Source organism: Mus caroli, chromosome 10, assembly GCF_900094665.2.
Source record: "Mus caroli chromosome 10, CAROLI_EIJ_v1.1, whole genome shotgun sequence".
Lineage (NCBI taxonomy): Eukaryota > Metazoa > Chordata > Mammalia > Rodentia > Muridae > Mus > Mus caroli.
In genome coordinates, this window is record NC_034579.1 from 54,791,845 (window position 1) to 54,812,320 (window position 20,476).

General features: G+C 50.7%; 1 protein-coding gene across 2 annotated transcripts in view; it reads right to left on the bottom strand.

Moving 5' to 3' along the window:
• Cdh23 (cadherin related 23) overlaps nucleotides 1-20,476 on the bottom strand; it is a 382,497-nt gene that overhangs the window by 15,466 nt on the left and 346,555 nt on the right. The window contains exons 38-48 of one of the 2 annotated variants that reach the window (XM_029482781.1): nucleotides 19,341-19,562; nucleotides 18,918-19,037; nucleotides 17,781-17,961; nucleotides 13,359-13,492; nucleotides 12,802-13,011; nucleotides 11,419-11,526; nucleotides 8,817-8,919; nucleotides 7,472-7,597; nucleotides 6,398-6,601; nucleotides 4,727-5,185; nucleotides 1,037-1,153 (exon numbers count right to left, since the gene is read on the bottom strand). In XM_029482781.1, coding sequence (XP_029338641.1) covers nucleotides 1,037-1,153; nucleotides 4,727-5,185; nucleotides 6,398-6,601; nucleotides 7,472-7,597; nucleotides 8,817-8,919; nucleotides 11,419-11,526; nucleotides 12,802-13,011; nucleotides 13,359-13,492; nucleotides 17,781-17,961; nucleotides 18,918-19,037; nucleotides 19,341-19,562 — 1,984 coding nt within the window. Of the gene's footprint in view, nucleotides 1-1,036; nucleotides 1,154-4,726; nucleotides 5,186-6,397; nucleotides 6,602-7,471; nucleotides 7,598-8,816; nucleotides 8,953-11,418; nucleotides 11,527-12,801; nucleotides 13,012-13,358; nucleotides 13,493-17,780; nucleotides 17,962-18,917; nucleotides 19,038-19,340; nucleotides 19,563-20,476 lie in introns of those variants that run through there. The other variant, XM_029482780.1, reaches the window with a different exon arrangement.

Below are 20,476 nucleotides of genomic sequence, written 5' to 3' on the forward strand. Positions count from 1 at the left end.
ACAGGTATGTGTTACTGTGCTTGGAATTTTTATGTGGGTTCTTAGGATCAAACTTGGGTCTTCACGCCTGCAAGACAAGCACTTTACCAACTGAATTATCTCCCCTTAAGAATCTGTCTCAACTCTGAGACTGTAACCTGTGACCTGTCCCTCTGATCTGATCATTTCTCTATCACAAGAAGAGGGACTTGTATTATACCAATGACCTAGGTGACTCTGATGGAGCCCTTGGTCCTTTTGGGGCCGCAGTTTCCCAACAGACTTTGAGAGGTAGGCTACAGATCATTTCTCTGATCCAGCCTTCTTTCTTTCTCTAGCCCCTAGGAGTGGTCCCCTTAGCAAAAGCAGCCTGGGCCTGTGATCTCAAAATCTCAGGTCATCTAAGAGATAAACAAGTATGCACTTCCCTCTGAAAAACTTAGGTTTCTGGGCTGTGAAGATAAGCACTCAGTGTCTGCCAGGCTCAGGCCACCCCAACAATGATCCTTGTCCTACATCAGTAGCCACTAGAGAATATTCCATCCCTATACTCTCTCCTCCGTCCCATCTGCCTAGCCTTCTGAATCCAGCCCATAATATCCTAGAAGATCTAGCACTTGCCCTCTTCTCTCTCACTGAGCCTGGGCCACTGTGGTCTGTAGCCTTGAATGCCCTTCTTTTGCTCTTGGCTTCCTGTTCTGACCCCCCAGTTTCCTATTCCATTCTTATCGGAGGGACAGTTCCTGCCTCTCTGGCTTTAGCCACACCCTGGATCCCATTATTATTCTCTGCCACCCTGCCTCCTAGGGGTGCCCTCTCAGCTCTGATTCTCCTCCCTCTTCAGAGTCTAAGGGTGCAGACTCTATGCATTTAGGGTCACAGTCACCCTGAGTGTCGAGGTGGCTGTCACTTTTCTAAGGTAGCCTGACTGAAGTCCCCAGTAGCCCTGGCAGCTGAGTTCTGGAATTTCCCCATTAGAACAAGGCTTGTACTAACTCTTAGCCCACCCAGTCCTTGAATGGCTCTGATAATAAGAGACGCCATCAGGGAGTCTTACCATTTGGCACACTGACAGAACGCTCTGGGAGGTCGCTGGCATTGTCGATTACTGAGAGCGTGACCTCATAGGTAGCAACCAGCTCGCGGTTCAGAGGGGACTTCACCATCACAGACCCTATAGGTGAGACCAAGTCATATTCAGACAGAGGGTAACCCTCTGCAATCTGGGCTTCTCTGAGCTCCTGCTGCTCCGCACCCCAACCCTAATGGCACTAGTCCTTGATGGAGCCTGAGATTTGAAGCTGGGATGGCCCACACCCACACACATAGCTGGAGCCTATCTCTCTGTCCTTCAGCTAAGGCTAGTGATCTTGGGCAAGCTGTCTGTCAATCCTCTGTTTCCTCATTTACAAAAGGGCAGGACTTATAACAACATTTCAGGGGCTCCAGGGAATCAGAAAAATTACATGAGATTTCATCAATGGATCACCTAGAACTTTGTTTGCAGATACAAACAAAGGGTTGGGTAATTAAAAAAAAAAAAAACAAAACAACAGTGTGCTTATATTCCACAACAGTGTGAATGTTCTCAGTACTACTGAAGAATACACTAAAAAATGGCTGAGCAGAGCCAGGCCCAGAAGCATACATATGCAACCTTAGTCATGGAGGCCAGGAGGCACGAGGCTAGTGAATTGGAGGCCAGCCTGGGCTACAAAGCAAGACCTTATCTCAAAAAACTAAACCAAGCTGAGCATGCATATGCCTGGAATCCCAGCTACTCCAAAGATTAAAACACAGGACTGGAGAGATGACTCTGTGGTTAAGAGCGCTGGCTACTCTTCTGGAACACCTGGTTTTATACCCAGCACATGTACACAGTGGCTCATAACCATCTGTAACTACAGTTCCAGGGGATTAAGCATGCTCTCTGGCTTCCATGAGTACTGTGTGCACATGGTACACAGACATGCAAGTAAAACATTAGTACACATCAAATAAAAATAAAAAAATAAAACAAATTAACAAATCAAGTCTTTAATTTTTAAGAATGTGGGTGATGAATCCAACACAACTTAAGTGAGACCCTGTCTTAAAATAAAAAATAAATTTAGAAATGGAGCTGTGGATACAGTGTGGTAATGGAGCCCTAGTTTAGCATATATAGAAAAGGCCTTATCAACACCCAGTACCAGAAAAAAAAAATTAAGATGGTCTATTTTGTTCTATGTCACAATTTTACAAATACTTATATCTAGGAAGATCTCAAGCAGCTGAGGGACAAGTACCCTGGAGGGACAGTCTGGAGATTCCAGGTGTGGCCCTTTTTCCTGACTAAGCAGGGTGTGACATGGTGCTGGTTGCAGGACAGAAAGATCCATCTATGTTGGTGACAAGAGTTTCCCTCTCTTTCTTGGTAACTCCCAGAGTCTCTGGCTGCCCCATAAACCAGAGAGGAAGTCTCCAGAAGTTGGAGTTTTGCTGGGCAGACCTATTGGCCAATCTGCTGGAGCCTTTCTTCTTCCTGCCTGATGGTACCTGTGTGGCTCCTCTGGTATCCTCCCTCATTGGCCCTAGACCAAGCCCTCCTTCTCCCTCTTAGGTATCAGAGTCTTAGGACATCCTTACCCCTGGCAGAGCCCCTGCTGGGTTGCTGTCCTCCACAGGTCCCCAGCCACAGGTGGTCACTTACCCTGAGTGGCCGCCTCCTCCTCATCCTCTTCCTACTCTCGCTCCCCGTGCACCCAGGCTGGGGAGCGAGGTTGGGGAGAGGGCAGCTGCGTTTAGTCTGCAAAGGCTGGGCACGGCCTGAGCCGGCCCCCCAGGGCAGGAAGGGTGGGGTGGGAGGCATGGAGAGAGGCAATGGGGTGAAGCAGAGAGGAGATGAGGTGTGGGGTGACAGAACAGAGCTCAAACCTGTAGGCCTGCCAGCCGTGAGGGAGAAAGAGAGGGTTAACATTGGTTAGTTCAGGGTGCAGCGAGGAGGGACAGGGTGGGTGGGACGTGTTGGGTGGGGAGGTGGCTGGCCAGGGCAAGAGGGAGAAGGGGATGAGAACCCAGTTGGAGTGGAGAGGGTTGGAGGATCTGGGAAGAAAGGGTAGGAAAACCGAGCAAGGGAACTAAGGGCCATGAGGAAGGTGGACAGAGCAGACGTGCTGGAAAGGAAAACAGAGAGAGAAACAATCAGGGGGAGGCAGCAGGGGAGCAAGGAGGAGAAAAGTTGGGGAGCCTTGCTATGCAGGGAAACAGGGCTGGGTGGCTCTCCAGTGATGCTGACTGAAGAGCTGGGACCCTCCTGGAGCTAGCCTAGGCTAGCACACAGTTCTACCAACATCCCCTGGCTCATGGCTGTCTTTCTCTTGGGTCACAGATGCCAGTGAGATTAATCCTCTCGGACTCACTGCATAGTATGACTATGGGCATTTCTTCGGTTTTAGTATCCACCACCTATTCCCTCATGCCTCTCTACACAGGCAGAGTGTTCTTGTGGCATGCGTGTGCTGAGGCTAGGGATATAGCCTAGTTGTGGTGTACTAGCCTAGTTGTGGTGTACTGGCTCAGCGTGCAGGAGGCGCCGAGTTTGATCCCCTCGACCTACCCCTGGTTCTTTGTACAACAGGTATAATGGCATATGTCTGAAATCCCATCTCTTGGGAGGCAGAGGGAAGAGGATCAGTTCAGGGGCTCTTTTGGCTATGTCACAAGATTGAGGCCAGGCTGGGCTGCGAGAGAGTCCATATCTCAAAGATAAATAAATAAGTCTTCCTGGGGACCATCTACGCCCTTACAGTTTCGTGCATGCTGCAGTGGTGTGCATCCTACTCCTGTTTCTTACCATTCCAGCCAGCACTTATTCTGAACACAACCCTCCCTCCCATGGCAGTATGTCCAGACAATGGCTCACTGATGTCATGCTGTGTGCCCACCACTTTTTACCCTCTATGCTGCTAGGTCCTGAGATCTAAATGTACCCTGTCTGCTGGGCACCCTGGTCTGGACTCTACCTTACTGCAAGAGTCCCAATGTCCCCACACTATCAAGACAACAGTATATTGCTGTCTGCTGTCATCTACGGAGCACCCACGCTGCCTCAGTCCATTTCTCTCAATAGTAACCACATTTAGCATTTAGTCACCATCATGTTTTTAAGACACTCCTGTTAGACTCATGGTCCTCCCTGATTCTCCAGAGGACCAAAACCATTTAACTGCCAGACCAATAGCTAACTGCAAAAATTACACTCAGTGGGATAAACCATGAGAGATAAAATTGTGGTTCTGTTTTTATGATGGCGGAAGAAGATTTTAAGGGCACAGATATCATTTACAGAACACTTCAATGCCCATATGCACCGATCAAAGGTATTTGGCCAAATGTCCTTATTAAGGAAGTGCATACGATAACAAGGCAATTGTTTTCCGTTCACACTACAAACATTAAAACTCTGCAACACCAAATGCCAGTGTAAATGTGTGGAGATGAACACTTCTGCCACACTGCAGGGTGTAGGAGCCAGAGAGGGTGGAGCAGCTCATCAAGGGAGGTGGATGGCGGAGGTGAGGGCCGGGCAGCAGAGGAGCAAGGAAGGGAAGAGGGGTGGAGACACATCCATAGAGGAGAAGACCACAAGCGCACAAAGGGAGTGGCAGAGAAAGAGGAAGAAGGGGAAGGAAGGAGAGAGGGAGGAGGGAGCAAGGACTCTGGGTTTGGGTCAGGAGAGGGTGCTAGAGTACAGCCACCTTCGTACCTGTATTGATATTCACAGCAAAGGCGTCTTCCTGGTCAGGCACCAGACGGTCGGTGTCATCCTTGGCCACGATGCTGATGATGTGATACTCCAGTTTGGGGTTGAGGTCGAGGTCGATAGCAGTGACATTGGCAATGACAGTGCCTGGCTCTGCGGATTCCAGCACACTCACTGTCTGGATAGGGTTGAGGAACTCGGGCCGGGAGTCATTGATGTCGTCGATCAGGATGGTGACGATGGCTGTGCCTGACAAGGGAGCGGTGCCCCGGTCAGTGGCCACCACCGTTAGCCTGTAGGACTCCTGCTCTTCTCTGTCGATGGTGGCATTGCCAACACGGATGACTCCCGTGACTGGGTGGATGAGGAAGCGGTCCTGAGCCCCGGCTTCTATTCGGTACACCAGCTCCCCATTGAGGCCGCTGTCCTCATCCGTGGCTGTGACTTGAAGGACTGAGAATCCTGTGGGAAGCAGGAATGGATGAGTGGGTGAGCATTTGGGCCTCTTCTTAGAAAGATCTATCAGGACCTTCTGTTTATTGTGTGTGGTGTATGTGTGTGCAGATATACATGCCCATGCACACAGTGGCCAGAGGAGGATGCCAGACATCTTCTTCTACCAATTTTTGCCTTATTTCTTTGAGACAGAATCTCTCAGTGAACCTGGAGCTAGACTGGTACCCAGTAAACTCTCCTGTCTCTGTCCTTTCCACCCCCCAGTAAACCCCAGTGATCCTCCCTTCTCCCCAAGTAAACCCCAGTGAGATTTATTTATTTATTTATTTATTTATTTATTTATTTATTTATTATATGTAAGTACACTGTAGCTGTTTTCAGACATCCCAGAAGAGGGCATCAGATCTCATTATGGATGGTTGTGAGCCATCATGTGGTTGGGGTTTGAACTCATGTGGTTGGGGTTTGAACTCAGGACCTTCGGAAGCTCAGTCAGTGCTCTTAACCACTGAGTCATCTCTCCAGCATGTAATCCCACTTGTAATACTAGCACTTGAGAGACTGAGGCAGGAGGACTACTGTGAGCTCAAAAGTTGCTTAGGCTGCATATTGAGTTTGAAGTTAGCCTAGGCTACATTTCAGGATATCCTAAGTGACAGTTTTGAGAATTTATCTCAAAGTAATGACAATAGTGATAATAAGATGTCCTCATAGGATGGTGTAGTGGTTTAAATATGCTTGGCCCAGGGAGTGAGTGGCAGTATGAGGAGATGTGGCCTTGTTGGAGTGGGTGTGGCCTTGTGGGGTGGGCTTTGAGACCTTCCCACTAGCTGCCTGGAAGACAGTCTTCTCCTGTTTGTCTTGGGAACAGGATATAGAACTCTCAGCTCCTCCAGCTCCATGCCTGCCTGGATACAGCCATGCTTCCTGCCATGATGCTAATGGACTGGACCTCTGAACCTGTAAGCCAGCCTCAATTAAACACTGTCCGTTATAAGAGTTGCCTTGGTTGTGGTGTCTGTGCACAGCAATGGAAACCCTAAGACAGATGGAATGTTCTTGATCATGACAGCACACCACGATTCCGAGAAAGAATGCCCAGTCTTCCACTGCTCTTCTACTCCAGGTGTTCTGTGTCCATCCGAGTCTCTCGCCCCCACCCACTACCTATCAGCTCCTGCTGGTGCAGCAGTAGAGTCTGGGCCTGACCCTTGTTACCTGGTGGGCAGTTCTCCAGCAGGTGGACGGTATAAGTGGGAGGACTGAAGGTGGGCCAGTTGTCATTGTCATCTAGGATAGTGATGAACAGGTGAGCCGTGCCATTGAGTTGTCCAATGTCTTCGGCCAACAGCAGCAGCTCCAGGAACGGGGGTGAGAAGGCCTCCCGGTCAATGACGACCCCGGACCTCACAGTCACCACACCTGCCACCGGGTGCCGCAGGCCAGGGAGATGAACAGGGAAAGGATACAGTTGGCAAACAGAACAAGAACTGCCACAGCAGACACAGGGAGGAAAGACACCTCATTTCCTGCTGGTTCAGGGACCCCACATCCCAGAACACCCATGTTTGCTATGGTTGTCCCTCCGTGGTGGCCTCTGCAAGTATCAGGGGTCTTGTCTGCCGAGAGTGACCAGGGCATAGACTGACCTGCTCTGTGGGGAGACATGCTTTCTAGATGTCCCTGTCATCAGACTGGCCTCCTGTCCTGACCAAACTGCTATGACATGACTCCTGGGGAGCTGATGCTCTGGTTTGAGGTCAGGAACACTGCTTTTTTTTCTGGCTGAACAGGGTGTGTTTCTGTCCAGGACATAGTACATGCAGAGAGAGGATGGGGGCTGTTTGCTTGGGCTGAGAGTCTGTGTAGCACGAGTTTCCTAAAGTTGCCTTTACTCTTCTTCTGGAGTCCTCCCGTTGAGGCTCTGGGGGCCTAATCCAGTTACAATGTGGTCTGTGGGCTATGGGCAACAGGGCTCTGGAAGAACCTGGGCCCATGCTAAAGAGGAACCTAGAACAATGGTTCTTAACCTTCCTAACGCTGCGACCAGTTCCCCATGGTGTGATGACACCCCCTAACCGTAAAATGATTTCATTGCTACTTTATAACTGTAATTTTACTACCACTATAAATTATGATGTAAATATCTGATATGGCAGGATATCTAATATGTGACCCCTGTGAAAGGGTCATTCAATGCCCAAAGGGGTCTCGACCCACAGATTGAGAACCACCACCCTAGACCCAAGCCTCGCCACAGAATTAGCCTTTAAGCTGCTGCACAGCCCTCACCTGTGCTGTTGTCGATAACAAAGAGGTCACTGTGGGCGCCCAGGAGTTGATACGTGACTATGGCGTACACATCTTCATCAGCGTCCAGGGCCAGGATAGGCCCATTGAGCACGGTGAGGGGTGTCCCTGAGCCAGAGGAGAGGAGTCACCACGGGCCAGCCCGGTCCCCACCCTCCCCCCTCCCCGTCCGTGTCCCCATGACCATGGTTGACGATGGATGAGGGGGGAAGGTGGGGAGGTAGGCAGGGAGGGGTAGGGAGGCCCTGGGGTGGGCCTGCGGCAGCCTTGGCAGACTGAACGCAGATGCCTGGGAGTGGCCTCAAAGCTCTGCTGGGGAGAAAACACAAGAGCAGTGAGCGAGCCCCTCTGGCCTGCCTGGAGCTATGCCTGCTTCCCAGCAGCCTTTGAGGCTGGCCACTCCACTGGAGGATCTAGGGGGCTCCCTGGCATCCCACCATGTGTGTGTGTCTTGTCTGTCCATATGCATGTAGATATTGCTCTATTATAAGGTCTGACTGTACATGGCTATATATACACACTCGTGTATGCGTGTGGGCATCTGAGATCACATGGTAGCAACTGCATGCACATGGGGCACGTTCCAGTTTAGGATGCTCCGGCTATGCCCTTGTCTGTGTGTCTGTCTCTGTTGGTAGGCACAGCTTGCCAGTGCAGGAAATATGTCATAGGGCTGATCACGTGCCTACATGTGTCTGTGCACACGTGTAACTCCACACATCCCCCTTGATGCGGCAGTGTACCGGTCGGTGAATGCACCGATGGGCACACCAGCAGATTTCAAAGTCAAATCCACACAGAGGCGACATCCACCCAGAGACAGTACTATCTGGCTTTGTCTTTCTGAGTCTAAAAAATCAACGTCTGGGGACTCTGGGTGGGGGCAGAGAGGGGTGTGAGGACCTCCAGCAGGCATCAAAGGGAGGTGAGGTTAATTAGTGTCGTGTAGGGGCAATGGCTAGGCTGCCTGAGTGGGATGCTTGAGCCCTTCTTCTAATGGCAGGTCCCAGGAATTCTACCCTACAGGGCTGCAGGGCAGGGAAGATGGGTTCATCTGTGTCCTGGGAACTCTTTTTACCTTGAATTCCTCTCTTGAGGTTAGAGTGGGGCTGTTTTCAGATCACCCCAGGCTGATCAATATCAGTGGCTACTCTTATCTCTCCCAAACAGACCTGTGGTCTCTGCAGCAGCCCTAGCCCCCAAGACTCAGAGCTGCACCCACCCCTCTGTACTGCTGGGTTCTATGTCCAGCTATGCCACTGGGAACAAAGTGTATCATTGGCACCTGAGGCCCCAGTGTGTCTGCCCGGATACTAGGAGCACCTACCAGCAGGAGAGTTCTCCATCACCTCGGCCTGGTAGGTGCCCTCAGTGAAGAGGGGGTGGTTGTCGTTTTCATCAGCCAGAGAGACCAGCAGTAAGTCAAAGTCCTGTGGTGGGCAGAAGAGTGAGAAGGCTGGATGCTGTTCTACTGAAGGGGACCATACTCAGAGATGGAGACTGAAAGCAGGAATCGGGAGATTAAGTGCCATCTTGCTGGTGATCACTGGGTGATCTTCTTAAGATACAATGCCCAGACTGGCCTATTTCCACCTTCCTTCATCAACAAAAATCATTTGTATGTGTGTGTGTTTTAAAGATTTATTTATTTATTTATTTATTATATGTCAGTACACTGTGACTGTCTTTAGACACTCCAGAAGAGGGCATCAGATCTCATTACAGGTGGTTGTGAGCCACCATGTGGTTGCTGGGAATTGAACTCAGGACCTTTGGGAGAACAGTTAGTGCTCTTAACCACTGAGCCATCTCTCCAGCCCCCATCAACAAGAATCTTAAGTCTTTTATGGGAGTGTTATGTGGTGAGAGGGGTACTTAGCCACACCACGCTGCCTACGGATGGGGGATTTTAGATTGGAAGGTGAGTCCTGGCTTTCAGACCTTCATGTCTGATTGATGTTAGCCCAAGTTCACCCATACTCTCATACAAAGCTGTAGCTCAGACCATGCGTCCTCCTAGGGCCCCTAAATATGACTCTGCAGTCCTCAGACGGGGACACAGAGATGGTCCCTGTGCTTCAAAGCCCCAGGATGCACTTTGGAGTAAGACAGCACCATAGAAGCCTCATCAGACAAGTGACTCATTATATTTAGGGAAATGGAGGGAAGAGGAATATTTTATCACTCTGCCAGCTGATTCTCCTGTCCCTGAGGTCCACCTGTTTACTGGTCCAACCAACTCCCCTCACCACAGCCAACACAATTGCCACCAGTGCCATAGACACTGTGGACAGTGCAGATCAACCTTCAGCACTTCCGTGAAATGTATAGAAGTCACAGTAGACATTATGTGTGAATTGTCCCAGGGAGTGGCACTATTAGGAGGGGTGGCCCTATTGGAGTAGGTGTGTCACTGTGGGCTTGGGCTTAAGACCCTCATCCTAGCTGCCTGGAAGTCAGACTTCTGCTAGCAGCCTTCAGGTGAAGATGTAGAACTCTCAGCTCCTCCTGCACCATGCTTGCCTGGATGCTGCCATGTTCCTGCCTTAATGATAATGGACTGAACCTCTGAACCTGTAAGCCAGCCCCAATTAAATGTAGTCCTTATAAGACTTGCCTTGGTCATGGTGTCTGTTCACAGCAGTAGAACCCTAAGACAGTAGGGATCATATAAGAAATGGCAGGCCGGGTGTGGTGGTGCACGCCTTTAAGCCCAGCACTCGGGAGGCAGAGGCAGGTGGATTTCTGAGTTCGAGGCCAGCCTGGTCTACAAAGTGAGTTCCAGGACAGCCAGGGCTATCAGAGAAACCCTGTCTCNAAAAANNAAAAAAANAAAAAAANAAAAAAAAAAAAAAAAAAAAAAAACCAAAAGAAATGGCTCCCTGAGACGGCTGTCACTGGGACTGCTTTCTGTGTCAACAGAGAACTCTAACCCTGTTCAAGAACAACAAACTACAGGGCATTCTATTTGAACAGAGACACAAAAATTCCCAACAAAACTCTTGGAAGCCTAAGAAAGAGGCACCTCCAGGTGATCAGCATAATCAAGTTGGTTTCATTCCAGAGATGATAAGATGGTTCAGTATACACTAACTAACAAATGCAATTCATCACATAAGTGGACCCAGAGCCAGAAATCACACGGTCATTCCAACAGATACGGATCTGGCTGAGTTGGCATCCCTTCACAATAAAATCAAGCGCCTTATCAAGAATATGAGGGCCTCACAAAGGACTGTAGGCAGAGATGGGGCTGGTATCTCCTTCATTGGTGTAGCCACTGATAAGTGGCTCATGTTCCAGAACAGAGTCCAGATGGGGAAAGTGAAGTATTAAGAAAGCAATGTGGCAACACGGCCACTTAGCTGGCCCGGAGCAGCTCTGGGGAAACAGGCACAGGATCCTAGCCCAACACCAGGAGCAGTAAGAACAGACCAACTCCAACCGGAAAGGGACCGTCAGGCTGCACCCACTGCCTTTCAGTAAGGAGCCTGTGTGTTTGACATTCGAAGGACACTGTAGTCCACCTTGGATGTCATCTGGCATCCAATGAGTGTTGGCCCTGGGCCAGGCTCAGTACTGACTCAAGGATGCAAGAGAAAAGGGAGGCTGGGAAGAAAATGAATTGGCTCAAGCACATACTGGTGGACAGGAAAACTGAGATCTGAAGCCAGCGCTTGCTAAGGCAGATGTGTGCTTCTAAGCCTGTGGCAAGCTGCCACCCACTCACCAGGGGAGGGGTGTGTGTGTGTGTGTGTGTGTGTGTGTTTGAGCACCCATTCTCACTCTTACAACTCTCTCTCTCTCTCTCTCACACACACACACACACACACACACACACACACACACGGCCTCCCCACCCTCTCTCCCTCTCTCTTCCCCTCCCCACCTCTTTTACCCCATCCAACCTCAGTGTCTTGCAGCCTTACCTTCCTGGCTATGCGTGGGTTCTCCGGGTTATCCTTCACAGAAACAGTCAGCCTGTACTCCGGGATGCGCTCTCGGTCGAGGGGCCGGTTGACAGTGACAATCCCTGTCTGGGATGTGCCTGGCTGGTTAGAAGAGCAGGTACTCCCCACCCCCCACCCCCCACAGCCCAGTTACCCGTGCTCTGACCACAGTTCCTAGGCAGCTAGAAGCACCTTCCCCAAAGTACCTAACAGATAAGGGTCAAAGGAGGGCACCAGGATCTTTCCAAGGAGATGGTTAAGTCAGTGATAACCAAATTCTGGGCAAACCCAAAAGAGGGACCTTGGGTGTCAACAGACTTCAGACACTCCAAGAGGCCAGGAGAGAAACTCAGGTGCACTTAAGTATGGCTCAAGCCATCTTACAGTTTGAGGTTTGGGTGTGCCCAGGAGAAGGCTTGAGGGGTGCGTTAAGGGAGTGGTTGGTGGATACCAGAAAATTGCTGCTCAATAAAACCAAAGGGGGCCTGACTGACTGGGACTGAGTTCCCGTACTGAGCACTGCAATCCACATGGGCAGCGCTGGATCAGGGCAACTGTGCTAATGAATGCGCCCATAGCCAAGTGACTGGTTGATTGGTGAAGCCAAAAGAAACCAACTCAATTGCTTCTAAGCCTCCCTCTGTTGTTTAATTAAGGCGGATGGTGCTCCCTTGCTGGCTGGAATTCCCACAACCTGTCTGGCTCTAGGAGATGACTTTTTTTTTTTTACTTTTTTTTTGGGGGGGGGGGTTTCGAGACGGGGTTTCTCTGTGTATCCCTGGAACTTACTTTGTAGACCAGGCTGGCCTCGAACTCAGAAATCCGCCTGCCTCTGCCTCCCAAGTGCTGGGATTAAAGGCGTGCACCACCACGCCCGGCTCAAGAGATGACTTATTTTGAGTAGATTTTTTTTTTTATTATACTTGGTTGCTTTACTTTTTTTTTTTTTTGAAAGGCGGGATCTCTTATGGCATGGACTGACTTCAAACTATGGAGCCATGATGATCGGATCTCCTAATCTCTCTGCTGTGTCTTAAGGGCTAGGATTATAGAATACAACACTGCATCCATCTTACGCTTGCTTCTTTTGATTTTGCTTCTTTTGATTCAGGGTTTGTAGGAATTCTGGGCTAACTGTGAACTCCCAGCAATCCTCCTGCTTAGCCTTGCAATGGCTGGCCAGGAGCTGGGTGTGTGCTAGTACTCATGGATTCTAATTAACTTTAGAACTGCTGCTGCTCACACTTTGGGGTCCAGTTTCTTCATGACCACAAAAAAGTCTCTGCCCCAGTCTAGAACCCAGAGCTCCTCAATGGGCCTCCGGTAGGAAGGGCTGGGAGCCCTGGGCAGATCCAACCCTACCGTGGCATTGATGAAGAAGGCCCGCTCTCGGTTGCCAGCGGTGATGTTGAAGGTGAGCAGGGCATTGCAGCCGCTGTCAGCATCGCTGGCCAGGACGTGGGCGACGAAGCTGGAGACAGGGCTGTTCTCACTGATGGTGACGTTCATGGGAAGATTCAGCAGCACTGGGTCATTGTCATTGATGTCCAGCACTCGGATTCCCACTAGCATCTGGGGAGAAGGGAGAGTCAGGGGTGGATGTGACCAGAGAGGATGGGACTGAGACAGAGCCAAGGTAGCAAAAACACTGAGAGGGGGTTGTCAAGGGAGAGGAAGATGAAGGACGAAAAGCCAAGCAGCAGAAGGAGAGGGGAGCGACAGGTTTGAACCAGGGGCAGAGGTCAGAAGGATGGATATCCAGCCCCTTGCGAGGTATTATGAGGCAAGTACCCTGGAGAGCTATGATTCCTCAAGGCTAAGTTTGAGAGGCACCTCTGGTTTCTCTGGGCTAAGAGAGACCATGTTTGCAGTTGTTCAGTGTGCATCAAGGGATGGCACAGAACTAGGCCAGGACTCACCGTGGAGCTGAGTGGCGGCACTCCCCTGTCTCGGGCACAGATGGTCAGGTTGTAGAAGGCGATGGTCTCCCGATCCAGTTCGACATCCTTGCGGACCCTCAGCACACCCTCCACAGGAGAGATCACAAACTCCCCTGGAAGCCACCAGAACAGGTCCGAGTTAGCGGGTCCTGCCTGTGAGCTCCCTCCCTCCAGCCAGTCGCTCCCGGGGGTATCAGGAGCAGCTGAGGCATATGTCATCCGGGCCCTTTATGGGCATAAGGGACAAGTGGCAATTCCTGACCAATCAGCTTCTCTTGTGGCCTCCAGCTGGCCAGAGGATGACGCAGGTGTGGTGATTGTGTTAAAACGTAGGGGTGGGGAACCTTTGTTTCTATCTATTTTGAGGCAGAGTTTCACATAGCCTAGGCTGGTCCTGTACTCCTTATTCTTAAGCCTCCATGTCCCCAGTGTTGGGATTCCAGCAATATGCCATTGTCCCTGGCTTATGGGGCAGCCCTCCCCCTCCCCCATGACACACTCTTCCTGACCGTTTGTGGTCAGAAACTTACTAATAAAGATATTAGGCACTTTGGAAAGTGTGTTCTAGACAGGTAGAAAAAGAGCTCAAGGTATCTGGGGAACCAAAGCAACCACTGGGCCACGTCACAGCAGAGTGTCACGCAACTGTCTAAGCTGGCTGCCACCACTGACTATAACCAAAGGAAAGCGCTGTGGCCTGTCCTTTGCTGTCTGCAAATAACACCACGAGCCTAGCACAACTAGCCGGTTGCCTCTCCTTAGAGGTTCATATTTCCTTTTGATACGTGCTTTCTTACAGTAGTGGCACTTCCTCCCTTGGGGTAGGGACGTGGCTCAGAAGTTAGAGTAGTTTGCCATGCAAGAATGAGGACCGGAGTTTGGATCCCCAGAAACCCATGTGAAGGTCAGGACATCATCCTCCCACCCGTAACTCCCACCCAGAGGGCAGACACAGATGATCGCCAGAACCAGCTGGCTAGCATCTCAGGGAGTTCTGGGTTTAGTGAGAGACCCTGCCTCAGAGAGTAAGGTGGAAGAGGGTGAGGACGCACGCACGCACGCACGCACGCACGCACGCACGCACGCACGCACGCACGCACGCACGCACGCACGCACGCACGCACGCACGCACGCAATGGAGAGGGGGAAACCCCTCCCAATCCCTTTGTCTTATCTCTGAATTCTTTGCCTGGTAGAGATAAGAACCTGGAATCCTTGGGCAGAGCTAGATCTCAGCCAGCTGTCTCTAGTCTCCCCAGCCTGCCCTGGTGGCCAATGTGACTGCGTAGGTAGGAAATTCTGTGAGAAAAGACATATAGGAAGGACGACCACTCTTGTGAGCGCCAGGCAGCAGGCTAACAGGATGAGAGACCCTGGTTGGCTCCTGTTCGGATCCCCAGCTGAACACAGGGCACGATCTTCCAGGCCTGTGGTAATCTGATTTCTTTCCCCTGTGGCTCAGATCTCCCCTGGACCCTGCCTGCGGAGGGCTAACAGAAATCTAACTCTGACACAAGTGTCAACGTCTGTGGCTCATGTTCTTCGGAACGTGAAGGCAGGAGCCGGAGAAGAGTATCCTCTGGGCTTCCAGTGTGTTCATGACAAAACAGGCTTGAATCCCCTGGGTTTCAGAGGTTTTCTGGATAAAACCCCTCAGGGTTAACAGGGTAGAAGTTGGAGAGAAAGATGAGATGTGAGGGATGAAGGGATCCGGGGGACCAAGTGGGAGCCTCTGTGGAGGATAGAGAAGAAGCTGGGGCTCTGGTAATTGGTAAGGATGTGAGGAGGGGTCACATTGTCACCTCGGCACACTTTTCCAGGATCTGAGCTGGGGAGAAAGTTATCCTCATTTTCCCCCCTTTTTCTTGAGACAGGCTCTTGGGCTATAGCCAAGGTTGGCCTGGAATTCGGGGCAATCCTCCTGCCTCAGCCTCCTAAGTGCTGGAATAAAAGTACGAACTTTCTCTGTTCTTCTTGGTACTTGGGGTTTAAGCCCAGAGTGAGGCACACATTGCAGAGGCTTGGCAAAGGCAGAGGCCCAGGCATCCTGGTGGCTTCTGTTGTCTGTCTCACACCCCAGGACACTAACTCAGGTGCCTAGCTTCGGCCATGATAGCTCCCATGCCCTGCAGCTGGGACTTCCGCAAGCTCTTCCGCTCCCAGGCTCCCTAAGGACCCTGGCTTTCTCTGCTTAGGGGTGAGGAAGTTGCAGAGGCAGGATTTCCTGTGCCCTGGGCTCCAAGGCCTCCAAAGCTCGGGGATTCCCTTTCTTGGGGTTTCCCAGTCCTGTTGACACCCGGCTATGTGCTGGCAAATGGCTCCCCTCCACAATGGCAAAGACAGGGAAGAGCTGATTACAATGGAAGGCTTGTGGGAGCAGGCTTGGAATGATGGTGGAACCCTGGCTAGACACCCCTATCCCCTTACAATTAGTCTCTTCAGCAACTTCCCCTGGCCAGAACTCCTAATATCTTCCCACACCCCATCCTCTATACCTAGAGATAGGAGGCCACAACCTTCAGTATGGTTGTACCTGGCCCACAGCTGGATTCTTCCCAAGCCTTGCCTTGATTGTCCCATTTGGAAAATGGGCTCACAAGCAGGAGTTCTCTTGGCTTGGTCTGGTCACAAAGTAACTCTTGATATGGGAGGGGCATCCTAAAAGAAGCCTAGGTGCTCTCTAGGGGACTGAAAGCTTGCAAAGAAGATATAGAACTGGGAAGGGATCCCAGAACAGCTTGGCCAGAATGGGTAGCTGAGAGGTCCCAAGAAGGAGGCAAGATTGGTGGGCAAAGCTCAAGTGGGGATGGCATGTTTCCCTGGCTTTCCTTTTTCCCATAACTCCTAGGGTCGGCAGGTGCAAAGGTCCTGAGGTCTGAGCATCTCCAGAGGCTCACAGAGTTGCAGAAAGACTCTCTAGTGGGGATCTGAATAAGAGAATGAAGCTGAAGAGATGATTTTTGTCTGGCTTTGAGGACCATGCAGAGGAGTCAGCTTTTATGGAGGAAGGTAGCATCTCGGGGGCTGTGAGCATGGAACAGATGTGACCTGACTGAGGTTTTAACGAGTTCACTGCAGTTCTTGTACTTGGGGCCCTTCAGATGAGGGATGGAAGCAGGGAGGTCTTGGGAGAGTGTGGCACAGCTAGAGACTGGGAGGTGACTGGGCCGGGTAGCAGGCCCTTGCAGGCACAGGCTGCAGAGACCTTTGTGCTGAGTGGCCTGGGTGCCTCCCTTTATCTGCTGATAAGAAATGTTGAAGGTAGAGCCGATGTGAATCTGAGGGGTGGGGGTGGGGTGGGGGTGAGAGAGAGTGTGCAAACCTGAGTCAAGTCATGTTGCTCCAAGAGCCACTGTGGGTGTCCACCTCACTCAGTAAATGCCAAGACCTCTTGATGGCACGCTCTCTTTCTCCTCTTGCTCAAGTTCCTACCAGACCCCAGACCTTTCCCTCCCTCCCCCAATTCTATATCCTACCAGGCCTGCTTGGACCTCAGGACCTTTGTGCTTGATGCTCTTTCTGAATACCTCTCCCCCACCCCTCCATCTGGTTTGTGTCTCTTCTGCATCCCATGGTATGGCCAGCACACAGTAAGTCCTCAGCACATAGTAGGTTCTCGCAAACAGTTACAGAGCGATCAATTGGAAAGCAGGATATTTTACCAATATTTGATATTCACTTTTTGTCCTTAGAAAATGGTGAGGACTGACACCCCAGAGTTCCTGTGGGTGACTGGTGGCTGCCACAGTCTCAGCTACTTGCCTATTACAGCTTTTTGAAGGGTCTCCTTACACCCACGGGTGTCATTTGGTTGATTCCCTAAGTCCTTGAAATTCTTGCTCTAGCTAACAAAGTGTCTTGAGAGAAAGTGTTTTTCTAAGCCTCCAGCCTTTGAGTGGGGCCAGCAGCCATGAAAGCTGTGCAGACTTTTTGGTTTTTAAAGACCTCACTGTGTAGCCTCGGCTGGCCTTGAACTCATACAGACCCACCTGCCTCTACCTCCTGAGTGCTGGAATTAAAGGCACGGGCCACCAGGCAGGTAGGCTTTTGTTGGGGGACACTGAGGTGTTATAAGGTGCTCAGCGCTCCCCAAATGTACACCCTAGGTTCTGGTGTCCTGAGATACAGGTAGTGGGGATGCTTGCTTTCCTTCAGCTGAAGATTTCTCCAAGTATGAGATGGGTTTTTCCTACCTGTGCCTAGAGAGCTATGGCCCTCAAAGAGCACCAGCCTATGTCCCAGATTCCATGCTGATAAAGGCAGGTAGCATTGAGCCCCATGGAGGACAAGATCACACACCAGTGATAGACTGTGTGAAGACTTCCCTCATCCCAGTCCTGAGCAGGTGAAGAGAGGTCCCTGGGCCACGCACACCACAATGCCAGCATAGGCCCCACTTACCCAGTGGGTCTCCATCCACAACACTGTACTCCACCTGCCCATTGGGGCCGGAGTCCCGGTCGTGGGCCAGGAATGTCCACACTCTGGGCCCTGGCTGGCCTTCAGTGACGTCAAATGGTCCTTCGTAGTCCCGAGGGAAGGTGGGCACATTGTCATTGATGTCATTCACATTCACAAGCACCTGAGACAGTGAACAGCTTAGCCAGGCCTGGCTCCAGATGTCTGGGGACACTCAGCAACTGCACCTTGTACTGGGTCTGGCGCTGGCACCCAGGGGCTAAAGGGAATGTATGGCATCATGGAGTGGGCGGGCATCTAACCTGTGCATGTGCCTGAGCTCTGGTCCATGTCCCCCCACCTTTGTGTGTGTGTGTGCTTTGGGTATGTGTGTCTCTGTGTGTAGTCATGTGTATGTCTATGTGCCTATGTGTGTATGTATGTGTAGTTGTGTATGCACGTGTCTCTGTAGTTTTTTGTGTGTATATGTATGTGTTTGTGTGTCTCTCTGTGTGTATGTGTGTATATGTGTGTGTTGCTGGGGATCGAACTCATGACTTTGCACATGATAGGCAAGTACTCTACCACTGACCTTCACCCCAGCTCTCTCTCTCTTCCTACATAGCCTGAGCTGGTCTTGAATCTCTAATTCCTCCGTCTCTACTTTCTGTGTGTCTTTATGGGCACAACTGATTAACAGTACCACCATGGGTTAACTCATCCTCATCCTCTGGACATCCCATGTGGTCCCCTTTGCTCCTCCTCCATCTCACACCATAGCTTTCATTCATCAGGAAACAAGTTCAGGGAGGTTAAGTGATTTGTCCAGAGTCACACAGCCAGGAAACGAAAGAGCTGGGATCTGAATCACTGTTAACTTGACCAGAAGGCATGCTTTCTCCATGAAGGACAAGAAGGCAGGGGTTTTCACTCATCTGCTAGACATAGTCACAGAGAAGCTCAGTGACTTTCTCAAAGTCATGCAGCAAGACTGGATGAGCTGCTCAGATAAACAGGAGTCCCTGCCTGCAGGCATTGCCTCCCAACAGGAATTTCCCTTTTCCTTCCCCTTCCATCAGGAAGTCTCCTGGGTATTCTTTGTTTTCCTTCACCGCTACATTGGGGATGTATTCCACTTACGGTGGTAGTAGAGGTGAGGCGGTGGGACAAGATGGGACACTGGTCCGTGGCAGTGACAATCAGGGTGTAGCGGCCATGACTGATCTCATAGTCTAGTTCCTTGGCAGCTGTAATGACACCCTGGGGACACAGAAAGTTCAAGGGGAGAGGATGATGATATAACTCTATGGTTATACCAGATAGACTCTGACATCCTAGCCACAATTGCTGTGTCTGTGCCCATACAGACATCATTAATCAATCACAGCACCACTGAAGGCAGCTAGGTCCTATCCACAAAAACTTTCTGTCCCCTCTCCCCCTGTCACTGGGCACTCCAGATTTCCTTCTAGGCTTTATGTTTGCTCCTTATACCCTACGGTATCACAAAACTTCCCACCCCCTGAAGAGAGGTTGCCCCCCTCTCTGCCCCCAACTGCTGACCGTGTGCTTGTTGATTCGGAAGGTATTGATGATGTTGCCTGCCACGATGGCATAGGTGACAGTGCCATTCGGCCCCTCATCCAGGTCCAGTGCCTGGACGGTGATGAGGCTGGCGTTGACTGTGTCTGGGCCCTCATCCAGCACCACCTCATAATGTGGCTGCTGGAACACAGGAGCGTTGTCATTCTCGTCCACGATAGTCACGTACACGTGGGTGGTGGCCTGGAGAGAAGAACATGGTCAGATGCCTTGGTCAGGAGGCCAGAGAGATCAAGGTTCATCCAGCCTGCTGTTTTTCTGGGTTAGACTCACTCAGTGTGATCCAGTGTAGGATCCCATATAGGGGAGAAAAGAGGAGAGAATGGGTGGGGGAGGAAGTCACAGGCTGGTAGGAGAATGTACAGAGGCTCTGTTAAAATCAAGTCAGGCAACTCTTTAGGGCCAGGTTAGCACATGTATCACCATTTCTATGTCTGTGCTCATGGCAGACATCATCAATCAATCATAACACTGTGGAGGCCAGATACAAGCTTGAGATCCTTGTCAGCACAGTGACCCAATGATTAGAATTGGCATAGAGAGCTAGCTATGGTGTCAAACACCTATAATTCCAACACTTGGGAGGCAGAGGCAGGAGTATTGCTATCAATTCAAGGCCACTTTAGATATACATAGTAAGACTGAGGTTAGTCAATGATTACATAGTGAGATGCTGTTTCAAAGAAATTAACCCCACAAACCCTCCAGGCACATGGTATGAATTCTAGTAGCCTCCCCAATTCAGAGCACTTCCAGATAAGTTTACAAGAGGAAAGAACATGAAGTCTTCAGTCCAATGTGTAAAAAAGAAAAACACACATTTATAGTACTTTAAAGACCAAGGACATCAGGCTTGGGTGACTTCATGGTTAAAATCTGTTAACCTCTGAAAAGTGAGATCCCTAGAACATGACTTTACTGTAAGAAGTTTCTGTGGTTCTATGATTGGCTATCTCTAGCTGATGCTTAGACCATCAGGCCATGAAACATACTCAACCAATCAGCACTCAGGAACATTTTGCGGATGGCTGTCTGGCTTTACACAATGGGGGGTGGGGTAGGAGGCAATATAAACATGGCCTCCCTGTGTGCTGGTG